General features: G+C 36.1%; 1 protein-coding gene across 1 annotated transcript in view; it reads right to left on the bottom strand.

Annotated features, from left to right (window-relative positions):
• Positions 1 to 18,476, bottom strand: part of LOC119793340 — a 269,987-nt gene that overhangs the window by 116,114 nt on the left and 135,397 nt on the right. The window contains exon 4 of the mRNA XM_038300477.1: positions 764 to 1,058. Within this exon, the coding sequence (XP_038156405.1) occupies positions 764 to 1,058 (295 nt within the window). The remainder of the gene's footprint in view (positions 1 to 763; positions 1,059 to 18,476) is intronic.

The following is an 18,476-nucleotide window of genomic DNA, read 5'->3' as shown; positions in this document are numbered from 1 at the left end:
AAGTCGGTCCTTGAGGGCCACTGTCCTGCAGGTTTCCCTGCTTCAGCACAGCTGATTTCCATTGATAGCTGATTAAGAGGCTTTTATTGAACTGCAATAATCAGAATCAGCTGCGTTGAAGCGGACAAACCTCTAAAACCTGCATGACAGTGGCCCTCTGGGAGCGACTTTGGACATGCCTGTATAACCTTGAAGTCAGAAAGCTGTCATTCAGAGGAAAATATGTTGCAGGACTAGAAATTAGTCAGGGGTTTATTTAGATTTGGTCTTAATTGTTGTTTGTTAAATCAAAACCACCCTTTGAATTCAAAGCAGGTGTTAAAAAAAAATACATTAAGCCCATAATCCTAAACTTAAATGTTTTTTAGTGTTTTGATGCAGCGTGATCTTCAAAGTCATGTTTAATTAGATGTAGGCGGAAAATTGTTCCAATAAGCAGAATCAAAGGCTTAAAACATCAGTCTCTTTGTAATTAACCTTTTTTTTAAATTGTGAACTAAGTTAGTGAAATAAACTTTTATAGAATAATGTCATTTATTAAATATGACTGGATATTTGGGAAGTTATTAAAAACAATGATTCTATTCGATGCAGTGAAAACCTAAAAATCAAAGTACATCTCAAAACATTAAATTTGAAGGATTGTATCCATTCTGTTCAATTATGCTTAATTGGTGATAGAGAATATCAAATTTTCACAATGTGGTATTATATTATTCTCAATGAAATTATAAAAAAATCCCAAAACCCCCCATTCCAATACCTATGTTTGCCATCTCAGGTACAGTGGCGCTGTAGGGGCCTTCGTCAAAGACAGGAGGGTTGTCATTGATGTCCTGCACCCGAATTATGAACTGTGATGACGGCTCCAGGGGACGTTCAGTCTGCCTGTCGGTGGCAGTGGCGATGAGGCGATACTCATCCTTCTCTTCCCGGTCCAGTGGCTTGGTCACATGAATGTTGCCTGTTTTCTCGTCTATCACAAACACCGAGCCCGCCCCCTCACCTCGGAGGATATACTTGGTACGGCCATCATTCCTGTCCATGTCAGTGTGGAGCTAGGTGAGGAGAGGTGATAGAGGGGGGGATGACAGGAAAAGAAAAGAAAAACAGGAATGATCCAAAATTGAAAATGCAGGGTAGGGAGTGGTGGGAGAGAGATAAGAAGGCAATGGGTGGGAAAGAAAGACAAGAATAAACACCAGTTAGAAATTAAATATTGTTTTTTTTTGTTTTTTTTTAAGACAGTCAGGCAGTGAAGACAAAACAAGCAGATTATCCTCTGCATGCCTCCAGGATATAATGAATTTAAACACAAGCAGAGAAAAGAAAAACAGACAATACCTCGTCTCTAACACTTGCTTTTTTTTAACCATCCTGCAGTCATTATTCTGTACCTCATGTTTCTATTTCTGCAGTTCTGTGTGAGCAGCTGAGGGCCTAGATCTTCTTAATCTTAAGCTATCCAGTACACAAACTCCACTGCTCACGCTCTGAGCCCTTCTTCAGCTCCCAGCAGCAGTGGACGCAAAAAACTAACCTGTGCTTCTGGTGATTTAATGAAAGCACCATATCAAAGGAATAAGGAACAGTAGGCCAATCAATTATCCCCTAATAGGTGTCTATGAGTGAGACTGGTAGGGTGCATGACAGTGGTACGTTTGGTATCGATCACAGCCCCGTGTTGTGTTTTATTGGATCAGTGCCTGGTGGGATAGAAAAGCGACCAGCATGCTCTCATGCAGAGATAGGTAATATCAGGGAAAGCTCCACACTGTCCTCCGTCCCACAATGAGAGAGACAAGTCAGCGGGACCCAGAAAGTGCATCAAGATTCAATCTCATTACCCCCTCTCCTACGTGGATCGAATAGCAACTGTGACCAAAAAAAAGAGAGCGGTAAATTAGGGCTCACTCTCAAGTAAGTGTGACACCGTGACTTTAGATGCAGAGGAGACAGGGGAGAGGCAGCTGGGGCTGGGAAGAGGCTTTAGCTGGGTGAAAGCATTGTTGCGTGGCAACAGCTAAGTACATTTGCTAAATGAAATGAGAATGGATACTGTGAATGTGAATGTTCATTTACTTTGAGGACTGCCATTTTTCATGGGGGGGAAATGGCATGACTCTGCCAGCATCCCGGGGGGTAAACGATGAGAACGGATGTCGACAAGGTTGTTTGCACCGCAGAGAGACTTCAAGTCCAGAATTTTAAGTGAAAGCAAATGAAAGTTGAATAATCAGACATGAATTTGATATTTAAAGGACACCTTACGTTTTTTTAGATATTAATTGCCATAATTGGGCATAAGCCAGCACATCAACATTGAAAGAGTAAAACAAGCTGTGATCATTAAACAGATTTTGACTGGTAGCTGTTTTTTATTTTTTTTAACTCAAAAATATAGATTTATATGAGAAATCTGCTGATGATTACAATAAACCAAAGGTTTACCGTCTCTGTTTGATGAACGGCAGATTAGAAGGTACAGTAAACTGTTAATGGAGCCTTCATAGGTGGCCTTTTCAAAGACACTGGTGCAGAAGTTGCCAATGCAGGACAAATGCTAAATAATATATTTTTTTAATTATCAGGGAAGGGAATAATAATGATTTCAGAGGAGGTACAAAACCTTTAAGGGAAAAAAACAAGATTGGATCTTCTGCTGTGCTGTATGTACTGTGTTTTATAGGAAGTTGAGGTCAATAGATAACAGGAAGTACTGCAGTAAACTTGCCCTGTTTTATCCTTCTGAAGGAAGCATTGAACAGGGCTTGCTAAGAGAGCTGGCAGAATAAAAAAAAAAATCTCACATCTAAAGTTTTGGCAAAACGACTCTGCAAGCAAAGCACATGGACCTTTTGGCAGCAATGCCAGCGATACTAACCATCAATATAAGATACTAATGGCTGTTTAAAATGTCAGCTTTGTAATGAATCTGTTTTTGTTCTGTGTCAATGTCAACAGTTCTTTTTCACACATGATAGGATGGTTCCTTTCCATCCATCAAATTAATCATAAAAAGGCTTCTGAAGGCACGAGTTGTTACAATAAACAAACCAATGATTTAAAAATAAAAATATATTTTCAGCTCCAAACTTACATCAGGCTCTTGCTCTCAAATACTAGGTAGAATACAGCTTTTATGGATTTTTTATGATCTTGTAAAAAAAAAAAAAAGACAAGAAATAGAAATAGAAATATATTTTGATTTTGTTCGGTTTTCATGTATAAAAACCAAAATGAAATAAAGGTATTGACGTTTTAACTGTTGTGTAAATGAGTAAATAAGAGATATCTTTATTCACAGATTCCTCTGTAACATAACCTGGGGGACTTTATTGAATTGTTTTAATTTTCAATGAGACTATTTATTTTCAATGCATTCAGGAATTAGCAAAAGAGTAATTTTTATGGTTTATAGCTGTTAAAGAGAAAAGCGAAGGAGCTAAAGCCTTTATTGACATGATAAAGCTTTCAGAATGCATCGTGGGAAATCATTTGACGAAAACTCTTCTCAGGTCATCTTTGTTTAAATCATTAGCGTAAAACCAAACCAGCTTAAAAAAAACTAATTCTAGTAGCTAAACAATAAAAATAGACTTTGGATTGTGATAAGCGAAGTGGCTAAATATGTAGATTTTAATAGCTGCCTCATTTTAGCCATGCCCCTGCATGTCACTTAGTGGTTTCACAAGAAATATGAATACAACAAACCCTCACTGCATAATGTAGAATGGAATATGACTGAAAATCATAAAAGAAGCATCCAAAAGGTTCCAAGAACCTTAAAAAAGATATAAGCTAATATTTTCTGAGTGTTTTTTGCAATATGGATAAAAAATGCAACTTCTGTTCTTAGAAAAAAACAACTACAACTACATTTCTAACACTGAGGACAGGAAATAGCTGCTATGACAAAAAGCTTCCCTTCAAAGTTATATATGGTGTCAAATATATATTTCCAGCAGATTGAAAATAGATTTCCATACCTGCTGAATGCATCGGCACATTGGGATGATAACAATAAAAGGCTATAGCAGACTGCCATAGCGGATCTAACCTAAATTATCAATGTTCTGGAAATAGGTTCTGAAAGACAAGTTTTCAACAGCTGAAATATTGCTTTCATGGGGATTGACACATGTATGTGCAAGAGATTGTAGTGGTGTTGAATGACAAACAAATTTTATTGCTCTGCATAGTAAATGCCCTCCAGGGAGAAGAGAAGGAACTACTGCATAGCAGTGTAAAGTGGCTTGCAAGTACTGGATCGAATCAACTTTTGCACAATATGTGATGTCATTTAATTAATGTTTCATTTTATTGCATTAAATTAAACTGACCTCTCATGACTGACTAATGCAAAAATACAATGTTTTGAAATAATTTTCAATTAAAAGTATGAAATGTAATGTGTTGAGATTTCGACTAAACACCCACAGCTCTGACGTTAACAAATACAGTCAACTAAAGCTATTTGTATCAAAAAAGGAATAAGCGATCCACTTTTCTTATTTTATCTTGCAAATAAATACAGGTATTACAACCACTGGTGACATGGTTGTAGTAACCACTGATCAGGCCCGAAATCTAGGTGTAGTGCTGGATTCAGACTTGAACCTCCAAAAGCATTTAAAGACAATTACAAGGTCGGCTTTCTATCACCTGAAGAACATTTTCAGGATTAAAGGACTAATGTCTCAGCATGATCTGGAAAAACTGATCCATGGGTTTATTTTTAGTCGAATCGATTACTGCAATGGTGTTTTCACAGGTCTGCCTAAAAAGTGGAGGAGACAGTTGCAGCTGATCCAGAACGCTGCTGCCTGTGTCCTCACTAAGACTAAGAAAGCAGAGCACATCACCTCAGTTCTAAAGTCCTTACACTGGCTCCCTGTATCTCAGAGAATAGACTTTAAAATACTTCTGTTAGTCTATAAATCTCTGAATGGCTTAGCACCTAAATGCATCACAGACTTGCTATCAGTGTATCAACCCTCCAGACCAATCAGGTCTTCTGGATCCAGCCTGCTCTGCATACCTAGAACCAGAACTAAACATGGAGAAGCAGCATTTAGTTCCTATGCTCCACTTATCTGGAACAAACTTCCAGAAAACTGTAAAAGTGCGGAGAGCCTGAGTTCCTTTAAATCAAGACTAAAAACACATTTGTTTAGGATTGCCTTAGACTTTTCTAGTTAAAAAGTTCAACTAAAACATCATTAGTTCATTTTTTTTCTTTAGTCCAACTGCTTTTAATGTTCTTTCTTGTTTCTGCATTTTTTTTATTCTACTTACTTTGATTCTGTTTTATTTTCTTATATTGTAATCATGTAAAGCACTTTGCATTGTCTTTGTACTGAATTGTGCTACATAAATAAATTTGTCTTGCCTTGCCTTACAAGATATCATAACATTTTGCCAAATGTAGCAACTTACCAGATAAAGCCATTAAAATGCAAAATTTTTGAAAATACTACTTCTTTGACTTTTTTTAGCTCTCGAATTTATCATAGTCTAATATATCACATTATGTTTATTTTCGTGTTTGCCATCTACAAGAGAAACTGGGCCAGATTGAAGCAGACATCTTGACTTGTGACTTAGGAAATGATAAGAGCATCACATCATTTTAAAGATGATCTATCCGCATAACCTGTTGAGTTTTAACTGCAGGAAAGTTTGTATCCATTTCCTCTGAAAATAAAAGAGTTACAGAGATTTAAAACTATAATCAACAGTGAGCTGTAAAAAAAAAACAAAACAAGTCTTATCTGTAAAAAATGATATCCACCCTTCCAGGTCTGGTTCTGTTTTGGGTTTTGCTGCAAGTTTTCCTTTTACTTCAGAGTATTGCATTCAGTTTTACCTTTTTTTTTTTTATAAATTGCTCCGATATTAATAAAGCAGAATTGAGCTGAACTGAATTGATTTTACCTCCCCATCGGGGATCTGGTTGTGAACTATCCATCTGCCTTTGAGCCCACACCAAGCAACAAAGACAAGACTTAATATTTTTACAGTAATAAAGCAGATGAATTGTCTCTTTGTGTACATTTGTTTTTATGGGCAGTCTTGGTTCAATACACTGGCCGTAACTGAGTGAGAGCAGCAATTGCTCTGGAGAGAAATGAAGTCTATGTCTCATTTTCGCTATAAGTCAAAAAACAAAACTGCACCAAAAGAACATATAAATAATAAAATAAACAGATAAAATGTTTAATAGTCAAGTATAATATATAATTTGTTAACATTAAATATAGTAGAAGGCTGGTAGGAGATGTTGGGAAGAAATATTTTTCAAATTAAATCAAGCATCAGAATAAAGAAGAAAAAAAATGTGTGACTGTGAAAGCACATTGTTGGTAGTCTTATATCAAAGTTGCTACCTAATACACTCATTAATGCCATAGATCCAGATTATCATTACCTAAATCAGGGACTACTTGTCAGGATGAAGACTACCTAAACAGGCCATTGTTTTGTGAGACCAATGGATTGTGTGTTGATCAGTACCACAGGAGAACCACAAGGCACTGTACTCATACCATTCATTTTCACTATGCACACCTCTGCCTTCTGAGGCCGAACATAAAGCTATCATTGCGGAAATAATCTTAGTTTAAAGAAAAACTGTTCCAAAGGAAAAAAAATCAGATAAGCCGTGTCGACAAAAATCACTTGATAATGTCAAAAGGCCAAGGTCAAATAGACAGAGTAGCTTAAGGAATCACTTATAACTTGGTGTGTGCTAAGATCTCAGCATGATATCGCTCATCATAGTGAAATCAGTCTAGAGTAGCAGAGTAGCACTGCTCCACTACTGTAAGCACTTAACGCAATAGAATAGTATAAGTGTTTAGGAAACGAGAGAGACAGTCACTTGAAACTCTGTTGGAGCTACACACGTGGACAAAATTGCTGGTACCTTTCATTTAATTAAATAAAAACCCACAATGGTCACATATATAACTTGAATCAGACAAAAGTAGTCATGCATAAGAAATCAATGAAAATTAACAAAAGAAGGTCAGACAATAGTTTTCAACCATGCTTCAATAGAATGCTTAAACGAAACGTGCCTGTACAAAAAGAATCGTGTCCTTAACTTAATAATTGGTCATATGAAGTACATCGTGGATCAAACATCATTGGATGGTGCAATATGACAATGATATTTCTTAAAGTTGAAGTTTACCTTCAGTCTCTATAGAAGTATTTCTGGGCTCCCTGCTACCATTGCTGTTATCAGTCTCTTTGATTTGTGTTTTTTTTTCCTCCTGTGGTCACATCCAGGAATGTTGGCTACAGTCCCATGGATCAAAAAATCCTTGATATGTGTAACTGCAGTCACAAGAACATCAAACTGGCTGGATATGGTCCTTACAGCCTTTACCTTTAACAAGCTTGTCTACAAATTTCTTTCTAAGCCCTTGTGACAACTCTTTATCTCACTCATGTGGTCCATGTTGAGTGTGGTACACACCATGTCACTAAACAGCACAGTGACTACCTGTAGCCCTATATACAGGCCCACTGACTATAATTAGCTATCATGCTAATTAACGGACAGCTCTTTTTATAATATTTCTCTCATTATATTCATTCTTTTCTATGCGTACCATCATTTTTGTCAAGGGTTTTTTCATACATCAACTCAATATGAGATACATCATGATGTATCTCATATTGAGGTGATATATGAGATAAATCATCTCATTTTGGGGTAAGATAATTTAAAGATTAAAAAAAGAGGTGATGTTATGGGGAAAAATCTGATGGAACTTAACACTGACAAGTGAGACATAAATTGCCTCTCATTTTCTTTGGTCTGGTGTTTGTTAGTGTTCAGGCTTTATTAAGAGCCATTAGGAATTCAAAACTGTTAAATTTGGAGAGAAATCAAATAGATACATTTAAAAGTAAATCATAATCAGACAAAATGTTCTTCTGCTCTTTTGCTGTCAGCCAATTTAAGAACATGTGCATGAGAAAATGATGAGTCCTGTGTTGGTAATTCAGAATAAATCTACAAAAACTATTATACAAAATATTAAAGGGGGAAATTTGTTGTGAAGTGTAATGTCAGCATGATCCAGTAATGGTGGCACCAGTTGATACAACTGGTGAGGAAAACCAGTCAACAGACCTAACCATACATTTTTTTGAAAGCTTAATTAACATAAGGCTTAAAGAATAACTAAAAGTCAATCCAAAGAAAAAAAATATTTAAATATGTCAACTTTGTAAATACTGTTACATCAAACAAATTAATATATTACCTGATTGTTAAATAATAGAATTTGGTTGTAGTCGTAGAAAACAGCACAGAAGATGATTTATTCTTGTTTAAAAGAAAATCACAATAAAAAAAATGTGAAAAGGCAGAACTGAATCTGCATATAAATGAATTTGGCAGTAAGAACAGACTTGAGTGGAGTCATAAATGAAGACAGAGAAGAAGCTGCACACCTCGGGATGAACCTACCCCTTTCTTGATTATCTTAAACTCTGACTGGGTGACATAGAAGGTAACAATGATCTGTATAATGAAAAAAGAACTGAAAAATAAAAAAGAGCAGGAAATCAAAAGAATTTGTCCAAAATGAGACTGAAATTATCATGTCAAATGCTTTTTTGACATGGTTAACCACCATATCAACTCCACTTTTTGTTGTTGTTTTCATCTTTAAAGCTACAGTGTGTAATAATTACAGGGATATACAGTCAGAAATGTAATATATTATACATAACTATGTTATTTTATCATCATCTACGAGCTCAGCCTCTTAACCTTAATATTTGCGTTGCCTTAGAATTCGTTATTTATAATTACATAGGAGCGGGTCTCTCGGCCATGGAGGCAGACATCTTTGCGCTACGGCAGCGCAGAGCCAACAAACTAGTGATTGCGAGATCGCCAAAATGTCACAACGATGTAGAAAAAATAACGAGTATATTTATTATCTTAAGTCTACATGAAATCTATACCCTACACAGACTAATGAAATACTATCTGTAAAATTATCTATGTAAACAAACCTCATCACTTGAGAAGGTAGGTGATGCGGACGTCGTGGAAGACATTTTGTCCCGTAACGCTCGCCGTACTGTTGGGGGGGAGAAGCGGTGGGGGGGAGATGTTCATGTTGCTGCAGTCTGCAATCTGACCGCTAGATGTCGCTAAAAGTTACACACTGTAGCTTTAAATGTCAATAACAAGGTCACTCATTTTTATTTCAATTAGATATTCTCATTCGTTCTACAGTGACGTACACACTCATGGCATATTGTTCAAAAAGAGGAAATAGGGTTTTTTTAGAGTATTGTAAAATAGGGAATTGTTAATATGGATGACTAGCTGAAAAATTGATTACAACTATATAATAATTTGATGTTAAGAGGGACCAAAATCTTTAAGGAATGCTTGCACTGCTCTGATGAATCAATACTCAAAACAATTCTTGAAAGCAAGCAGAGAAGTAATCCAGTAGTAGAAAGGTGTGTCCAACAAAGTGTCTCACTGGGTGTATATATTCATATATATATATATTTTTTTTTTACAAGCCATTTGATTTGTCTCATCGCCATCCCACTTACTGTATGTTAAGGTTTCTGTTTTCCTGCTCATAAGTGCTTTACATTTTTGATCTTTTTAATCTAAAGTAAGGGTTTCCTCTTATCTTCAGAGGCCATCTGGGGGCAATTGGCCAAAACATCCCGTCGGTCAGGACCACCACAGGAGCATGGTTTCTCTTCCTTCTTAACGAAGAGCCATTAACAATCAAAGTCTTAACGGCCCCGCAGCTTAACGAGGAGACTTAACGAGCTTCTTAATGAAGCCCCCGCCATCATTACCTCACTGAGTGCTGATTGAAAGCACAGCTAAGAGTCATTCTGAAGCAAAAATCCCAACCTAAGGAGACCAGAACCATTTAAGGCTGACCTCTCACCCTTATCTGTTCCACCAAGATTAATAGGAAATTATAATAAAGGGACACAGTTCAGCAGGTAGAATGGCTATCGCTATTTCATAGTTACAGAAGTGGAATGTTTTAGATACCTGTCAGAGAGCAAAAGTAACAAAACTATATTTCCTTACACAACACATATTTTACATCTTCTTGATGTAAAAAAAATGTTAGACCTCATAAATCCTGCTTTTCATATCCACCTTGAATCACTATCAAATACATCAAGAGCCAAACAATATAAAACTACTGGACACAAAAGCCAAATTTAGTGATGTGTCACCTCCCCTTGGAGAATGATTTAAACCTGATGTACTACCGTTTCCATTTACTCTGATGCTATTGTGTACGCTACTCCCCAGAATCCTAAATCTCCTCAATTATTTATATTATCATAAGGTAATATGCTTATACTCATAAAGTAGATTTCACATTTTTGCAATAACCATAAATCACAAAGTGAAGAGGAAAAATACTCTCTGCCAACCTCTAAATCACCTAAATAACTAATATCCCATACACACAATATCACATTTATGCTGTACAATAAATCATAAAAACACCACGAAAATGTGTTTTCCTTTTTTTCCCCCACAGATGTGCATTAGCCTAATGAATGTGGATGTTTTTCCCACATATTCAGCTTGTGCTTGTGTGTCTGGCTGCAGTTCTTTTAGGAAGCTAAAACACGTATGAGGTTGCACAAGCAGGGGAAGAAACTATGTGGAAAATCGTCAGCCAGATAACATAAAATACCATTGGGCAAATAGCAACTATGTGGGGCATTTCTGAGTCCAGTGATTGGCAGTGGGGTTCATATACCCCGATTGCATCAGGGGAAGTTTGCAAGGCAGGTGTGAAAAGATCTTGTAATCTCTCTGGGCAAGCCCATGGAGGAGGGGGAAATCTTCTCATCTTCTCTTTTAGTGAGTTCAAAAGAGCCAGAAGCCTATGGGACGAACCACAACTACGGCTTGGTGGATGTAAAGCTATGAGGTGGGGATGATCCATCTCTGTTTGAGACATATCTGAAAAAATACTGTTTAGTGAAGACAGTGGGGAAAGGATTTGGGAGATGACTTTGGACAGCCTGTCTGAAAAGAAACCATGCCCTGTGGCCAACTTACCGCTTTCAATCATTTGCTTGAGGCTGTGTTTAAATCTTCCATGTTCACATTTGTGTCCAACTGAAACTTACTGTTGCTGGAAATTTTAGCAAAAGACCAGACAGGTGAGAACACCTGGGTATGTATGTATGTATGTATGTATGTATGTATGTATGTATGTATGTATGTATGTATGTATGTATGTATGTATGTATGTATGTATGTATGTATGTATGTATGTATGTATGTATGTATGTATGTATGTATGTATGTATGTATGTATGTATGTATGTATGTATGTATGTATGTATGTAGGTCATGTATAACTTTCAAGAATGCAGTGTAATGACTGATTGTCCTTCTAGCTTGGCAAATGCTCTACTTGGCAAAGCCATAGCCTACAGTGGACAACGAGCCAAGGAGTGACTAAGAATTTGTGCTTGTGTATGAGTGTAAATGTGTGTGCATGTGCACATAATGTGTGTGTCTCAACACTGGCAGCAACTGATCTAGAGATGTGGAAGCTGACCCATAGAGAGCTTAGAGCCAAGAAGTTGGGATATTGGCTAGTAAAGCACATTTTCAGATGGACAATTACACAGCATTTACGAGTACAGTTACAGAAGTAGAGCAAAAAAAAATGTTTTATCAAGTGCTTGTAAATTCCTTATAGTTATAGCAAAAATTTGTGTGAAGTGTGCAAAATTATTTGGAAACTCTGAAAACTGAATCTGAATTAAGAGTCAAAAGAGAAGATAGCAAAATTTCCAAGACAGCTCTGCCTCCTAAAAGGTTTGTTCGTTACAACTAATTTCACAAATCGGACAAAATCTGTAACCTTGCTCATAAAATTCCCAAACTATTCTCAGATATCCGTATCTACATCTGGACAGGGATGAACATACCACATTTAGGGACAGCTGCAGACCTGCCTGTTTTTCCTTCATCCTGATCTCATGAATGTGAATGTATATTTAAATAAGCCAATTGAAGATGATATTTCATGGCTTACAAAGAAGAAATAGATATGTTGGTAAGGGAAACGGAGAGTTAAAAATATTAGTTTGGGAGCCACAGTAGTGGCCTGACAAAAGAGAGAAGTATAGAAAGTGACGATATGTTCACCAATACGTTCACAGTCAGATGTATGGATTGGTCATATTAATAGTATCAACTTTTAGATTAATCAAAAACAGTATTATGGACATTATTAACAATGTTGTATTTCAATATTTCATTCAATTATTAGTGTCAGGGTGTGGATATGAGTTTGTGGACCGTGAAAATGTGAGTGAAGCAGCTGGATATAGACAGAAAAAAAAATTGCCAGAAAGCAGACTGTAAGTAAAAAAATAAAAAAGAATAAAGAAAAGCAGACTGTAACACTGGGGAACAATGCGGACGATCCAGTCAGACAAAGAGGGGCATGACAATTTAAGTATAGGAGAACAAAGGTGGAGCTAATGAAGGAAAACACAGATGAACCAAATGTAATAATTGCAAAAGGCTCCAACTGAGGGAGAAATATTCAAATAGGGTAAACATTATCTGCATTTCCAGTAACTATCAAATGTGCAAATCAAAATTAAGAAAATAAATTTGCTATAGGGAAACATGAATAAAAAAAAGTATGTCTTTCATTAAAAGGTTGAAAAGCTCCAATGGGGTGTTTTTTTTTTTAGATCAAATTAAAATCATAATTTGCATACCTTTTTTCACACAACATGTGAGCTGCAACTGGACCTTACTGTTTTGTAAAAAAACAAAGAACTAGACCAGCAGTAGAGTAGTCTCTGGATGATGGTGTGGCATATTTGGATTCATGAGAAAACTGAATATTTTTTTAATTTAGTTTGCGAGTGTCCACTAAAGCCGTAGCTTAAATATGGATTGTCTCATGTGTGTTTGTTTTTCAAAAGTTAGCGCATGAACAAATGTTTTCACAAGGAATTTTAATCTTTTTTTTCCCAATTAGCAAAATACTGGCACAGTTTCGTGCACAACTGTAATAGAAAAACGAAGTGTAAGTGAAACACGCAAGAACCTATTTAAAATTATAAAGATAATCAAAAAGATCAAAATTGTTAAACATAAAAGATGCCTAAAAAAGTAACCTAAAAGAGGATTCAAAAGACCCAAAGCCATAACAATTATGCCTTCTTTATAGAATGTTACTTGTTTTCAACTATAATGCTTTAATTACAATTTCTTCAAACAGTCTGAAGGAATAATGCATACAAAAATCAAAATGTAAGCCATTTTTTAACTGATCTGAATGATCAAACTAAGAATTATTAGTCTAAAGCTTCTGGGGTCCATTTCAAAAAGCAGGTTTAATGAAAACTCAAATGAAAGTAGAATTAATGAAAAAAACGGAATGAAAGTTTTTTAATAGTTGTTTTATGTACTTTGGGGGGGTCAACATACAGAAGGATGGTGGATTGTTAATTTCAGCTGATGGTACGGCCTTTTCAGTTTAAGGTAAAGAAGAAGAAAAGACAAACTTTGATAGAAGCTGTCAAAAACTCTTAAATACCTCACAACAATAATTGTTTACATACTAAAGTAGCAGCCTAAAACATGTGTCCAGCATAGGTAAGATGAATGTGTCTATGAATATGTCACAGAAGTAGGAGGGGCCACTCGTTAAAGAAGCTGCGATTCCGGCTAACGGCTTATTCCACCGGCGCAAAGCTTTACTGCCGCCATGATAATAAACAAACTTAATCTCATCATGGAAGTTTTACACATGTTCAAAACACTCCAACAGTTTATTTTGCACAGGAAACTGTGTTTCGGCTCTCTGACTATCCTCTATGTTGCTGCAGAGACAAACCAAATTAAGGCCTAAGCCCTGCAGTCAATGTAGAGAGAATTCTCATTATTTAATACAAAAGCACCTTATGTTTCCTCATATTACCAATTAAAATCAGGCAATTTGACGTAATCAATATAAATTTAGCTGGTGGTCTGAATTTTTTTTCCAATTTCGAACAAATATGGAAAGAAATTAGTCTAATTAGCAAGGTTATTCAATTGCAGTGCTAGGCAAATTACAGCAAAACAAAATATGCGTCAGCCTTTTTATAACCCTGGTGAAATTAACCAGAAAATCCAACAATTATGTAAATAGTAATCCAATTAAGAGAAAAAAAAACTTGTAACCACATTTTAAAATACTCACTCTTGAGAGAAAATATGTCTACATTGCGACAAAATATTTTTCCAACCAGGTATTTTCATCCGTTCAAACCATGAGACACACCTAGAACTATAAAGAGTATTTATCACACAGGTGTGATACACACTTCTTCCTCAATCCCAAAACAGATTTGCACGCTTTAATCAGAGTGTCCTGCTCCCCCCTTTAATCAGTGAGGGTACACATAACAAAACCACTTTTCAATTTTGCAGAGGCAATCAAACATCAAACACCCGCAGAGTCGGAAAGCTGGTATCCTACATGGGCCACTTGTGGCAACAAAAGCAAGGCAGGTTTTAAATTCTTTTTGCACTTTACATCAAATTCATTTTTGGAGCAACTGTGGTGGGGAGGTGGAGGGGTTGGGTCTCCATTTATTTTCACACGTTGAAATGTCAAACACTATTGAAAACACTGTCCCCAGGCTTCCTGTCCGTTTGTCTTAGTTTGGTTTAAATACGGTACGAGGTGCAGGAGTTAACTGTTTACCATCGATCCAGTATTGATTGGGCATTGATGTTTGAACGGCAAAGACACCTTCTTTAATTCACTTGTGGTATGGACATGCTGGTCTGTTCTCCTTTGATCAAATTCAGGCTGTCTCCGGAGGGTAAAATGTGTGTGCTTCCTATCAACACACAAGCATTCACTCACTTAATGTTTCTGTGTTGCACTCAAGCACTTCCTCTTACTCACACTTCCTAAAAGAGTATTCATTATTCATTATTATTAGACTTTTCCTTTAGTGCCATGAGATGTTCAATGCATCTTGCCACTGTTCTCTTCCTCCGCAATACATTATTCAGAACAAAATTCTGCATTTAGCCTCAGAGTATGCAAATCTCCCTTTTGATTATCATAATCAGCTGATGTACGAGGAACAGTATACGTGTGTGGCAGCAAGTCAGATGATTATTTCTGTTTTGTTGCTCAATTGAGCAGTGCTTACTTTGTACAATATTCATAGCTGAGAAAGGCGAGCTAGAGAAAAGGCCACTAGCTCATTGCTGTACATTTAAAGGGCAAATCGCCCACATATATGGGACCCTGCATAATTCTTTTTTGTCTGTGGGACACAGAGGTCAAAATGTTTCTGTGTACATCATGAAAAATGTAAAGGAGTGAAAGTTTATTTTTAAGCTATACTGGGAGTCATGACTGTAATGAGACCAACAGCTAGACTGGCCTATACTGGTTAGTCTGAAATTCTAAAATCTGACCTTTTACTGATCAATAACAGTATTATACCTAAGGGCTACCAGGACATGCTAACAATACTCTTTGTTGCAGACACTGATACTGACATGATGGCTGCTAGAACAGAAAGCTAAACTTTGGTAGTCGCTGGCTATTATAGTGCAACCAAATTTCTTTTGGCACAAAAGGGAACAGTCTGCTACTCTGATTCAATCTAGTTTACATTCAGTCAAATTAAAATCCATTCAAATTTAGCTAATAATGCCAACTGATAAAGATTTCTACAAAAAGAAGGCCCTGCTGGTAGCATCTTTATGATACAAGCTAGATTAAAGACATCGGCCTCTCTTTTAGAAAAAAAAAACCTGTTCATATTGATATATTAAGATGCATCCTAAGCACAAAATATAGGTGAAAATAAACATATGATCCATTAAGGGAATTTAACAATTATATTGGGATTAATATGGCAGTTTAAAAACACTCTGTCCTTGGATTCTATCAATGACCATTAGGGCTATCAGAAAGGACAATGTCTAAACATATAATAGGGTTGTCCTAAAGACATTGAACAAGTAGTACACTGAAAATAAGTTATACTGTAAACTTACTTAAAAAGAAATAAACCCTGTCTTCAGATTTAAGCTGTTATTGATCAGTGGTTATCAAAACTCTGTAGGCAGGTCAGTTTTCCTCTGCTGTGACGTTTGATGATTTCGGGGCTGATTTAACGTGCTGCCTTTAAGCACAGAATCTGTGCATATTTGGAATTTCCAGTTAGATTACATTACAGGGTGAATAAAATAAACATCTCCTGATGTCATGTGTCCTGCTGGTTTATGTGCTAAAATTTCTTTACAAAGATTCATAAAGTCCCTTAACACTTATTTACCATTTTATATCTTTTCTGTGAAGCTACACAGGTTGGCATATAATTTCTGCGATTGACAAATCTCAGCTACAGTATCAGTTTTGTCATTATCCACATATAAAAGGTAACTCAAAACTCATTTTAATGCTTACCGTGTAAATAAAGCGTTTTCTATGTTATGAAAAGTATATAAACGTTTTTAACCTGATTTTAAAAACCCTAAAGTTGCAGTCAGTGATTTAAGTTTTTAAATACATAAAATTTTGTTTAACTTGCTTAAGTCTTTATATTTTAAATAGTATTTATTAAACTTACTCAGGGTGAAATTGATTTAAATATAGCCTGTTTATTTAAACAATGATGTTGAAAATGTCTTCAAAAGTCCAGAATACAACTTAGTTAAAGCTATAGAAATCCTGATTTCTAGGAAAAAGATATATACTTATATATATGTATATATAAAAAATTAAGGTAAATGGCAACAATTGCCAACACATTTTATACCTAAAAAAAAAAAAAAAAAAAAAAAAAAAAAAAAACTTTTGCTGCAACAATATTTGTCCAAGAAAATAAAGCTAACCTGATTGCCTTAGACAATTAACCCACCAACTTTTATGTGTCAAAATCTTCCCTTTTTTCCCTGAGAAGAGTTCCCTCATCTACTCCCGCATCGTCTCTCTTCCATCTTCAGTTCTGTCCCCTCTTCCCACCTGGCACAACCTGTTTGACCAGGTTGCACTCCTCGTCCCCTGGCCTTCTGCTCTTCACATTGCGTTAAAGCTATCCTCCCATGACATGCCCTAATAACTTATGCACTAGCATCTGCATCTGGGTCTTTTAATTTCCCCACACTGTCGCCAGTGCTTACACAGCTGTGGCGCACATATTATGAACTTTAAGATAATAGGATTCATTATTATTGTCCATCCACTTAATGTTTTGAGCAGTACAAATGGCTAAATGTTTTGCTTTATTTCAGCAGAACAAATATTAAAAATGTTTCAAATGACAAATCAAGAACATTAAATATCTAAAACAGTTTAAATAGCAATGACGTTCATTTATGAATACCCAACAGTAATTTATCAATAAATCAATTATGTGAAGCCCTTAAACATCAACATCACTCTCAGGTGAAACTCGCAACTGTGTCAAACTGGCAGCGTCCTACTGTATTTATAAAGGCCATTCTGATTCACAGTGGTGCACTGCACAGGATGACACAGCAGATAAATGCCAACTTAATTACATGTCATTTGTGCCACATCAACCTTTGCTTGCAAACCAACAATCGAGTGTGACGCCTGAGATCTCAAAACAATAATAGCATGTCAGGCAATTTGTGCCATTTGCTAAATGGCTGTGACAGCTTTTTATCAAAGAAAGAGAAATCAGTACGATTTTCTCGTTTTTTTTAGGCAAGCTATTATTTCCTTTCATGACACACAGCTACAAAATTAGAAAACCAATAAATTTAAACTTGATAAATGTCAGCACGTCTCTCACTGATCTTAAAGTGCAGCAGAATCTAATTGGAAGGTTAAACAGACCATCGCTCTATATGAAGACTCTCAAGTGTTTTCTCTAATTTTCTTTTGTGGAAAATGTTCTGTCTTTTGTCATATAAATAGTTATGCAATATCTTTTCTAAATTGTATATAGATTTTTAATATCTTACGAGTTCATGTAGCTGAATTTGGAAATGAATGATTAGGTAGTATACTGTATGTACTGATAAATATAGGTATTGCTTAAGACCAGGGGTAACCAATAAAAATTCAGCGGGGTCCGAATAAAGAAAATCAATAACCATAAAAGATTAAAGAAAGAGAAATCCGTACAATTTTCTAGATCCCCGGATGGCTTTACCATATTAACAGGAGAAGCGGCACAAGTGATGTTTCGACACTGTCACCAGACAACACGCATTGATTTATAAATGTTTTAAATCAGGTTGGATCCGGATTAGTCAGCAGGTGGGTCCGTATCCGGACCCTGGTCCGGTAATCTGTGACCTCTGTTTTAGACCCTCTGATTACTGTTTACTATGGCGACAAGTTTTGTTTCTTGGACAATATTGTGATTATGAGGGATTAGACAGAGTAGAGAGATCGTTAAATTGGCTCTCA

The sequence above is a fragment of the Cyprinodon tularosa genome, unplaced genomic scaffold (genome assembly GCF_016077235.1).
Source record: "Cyprinodon tularosa strain WSP-4 unplaced genomic scaffold, ASM1607723v1 ctg45, whole genome shotgun sequence".
Taxonomy (NCBI): domain Eukaryota; kingdom Metazoa; phylum Chordata; class Actinopteri; order Cyprinodontiformes; family Cyprinodontidae; genus Cyprinodon; species Cyprinodon tularosa.
This window is presented reverse-complemented; position numbering and strand designations above follow the sequence as displayed.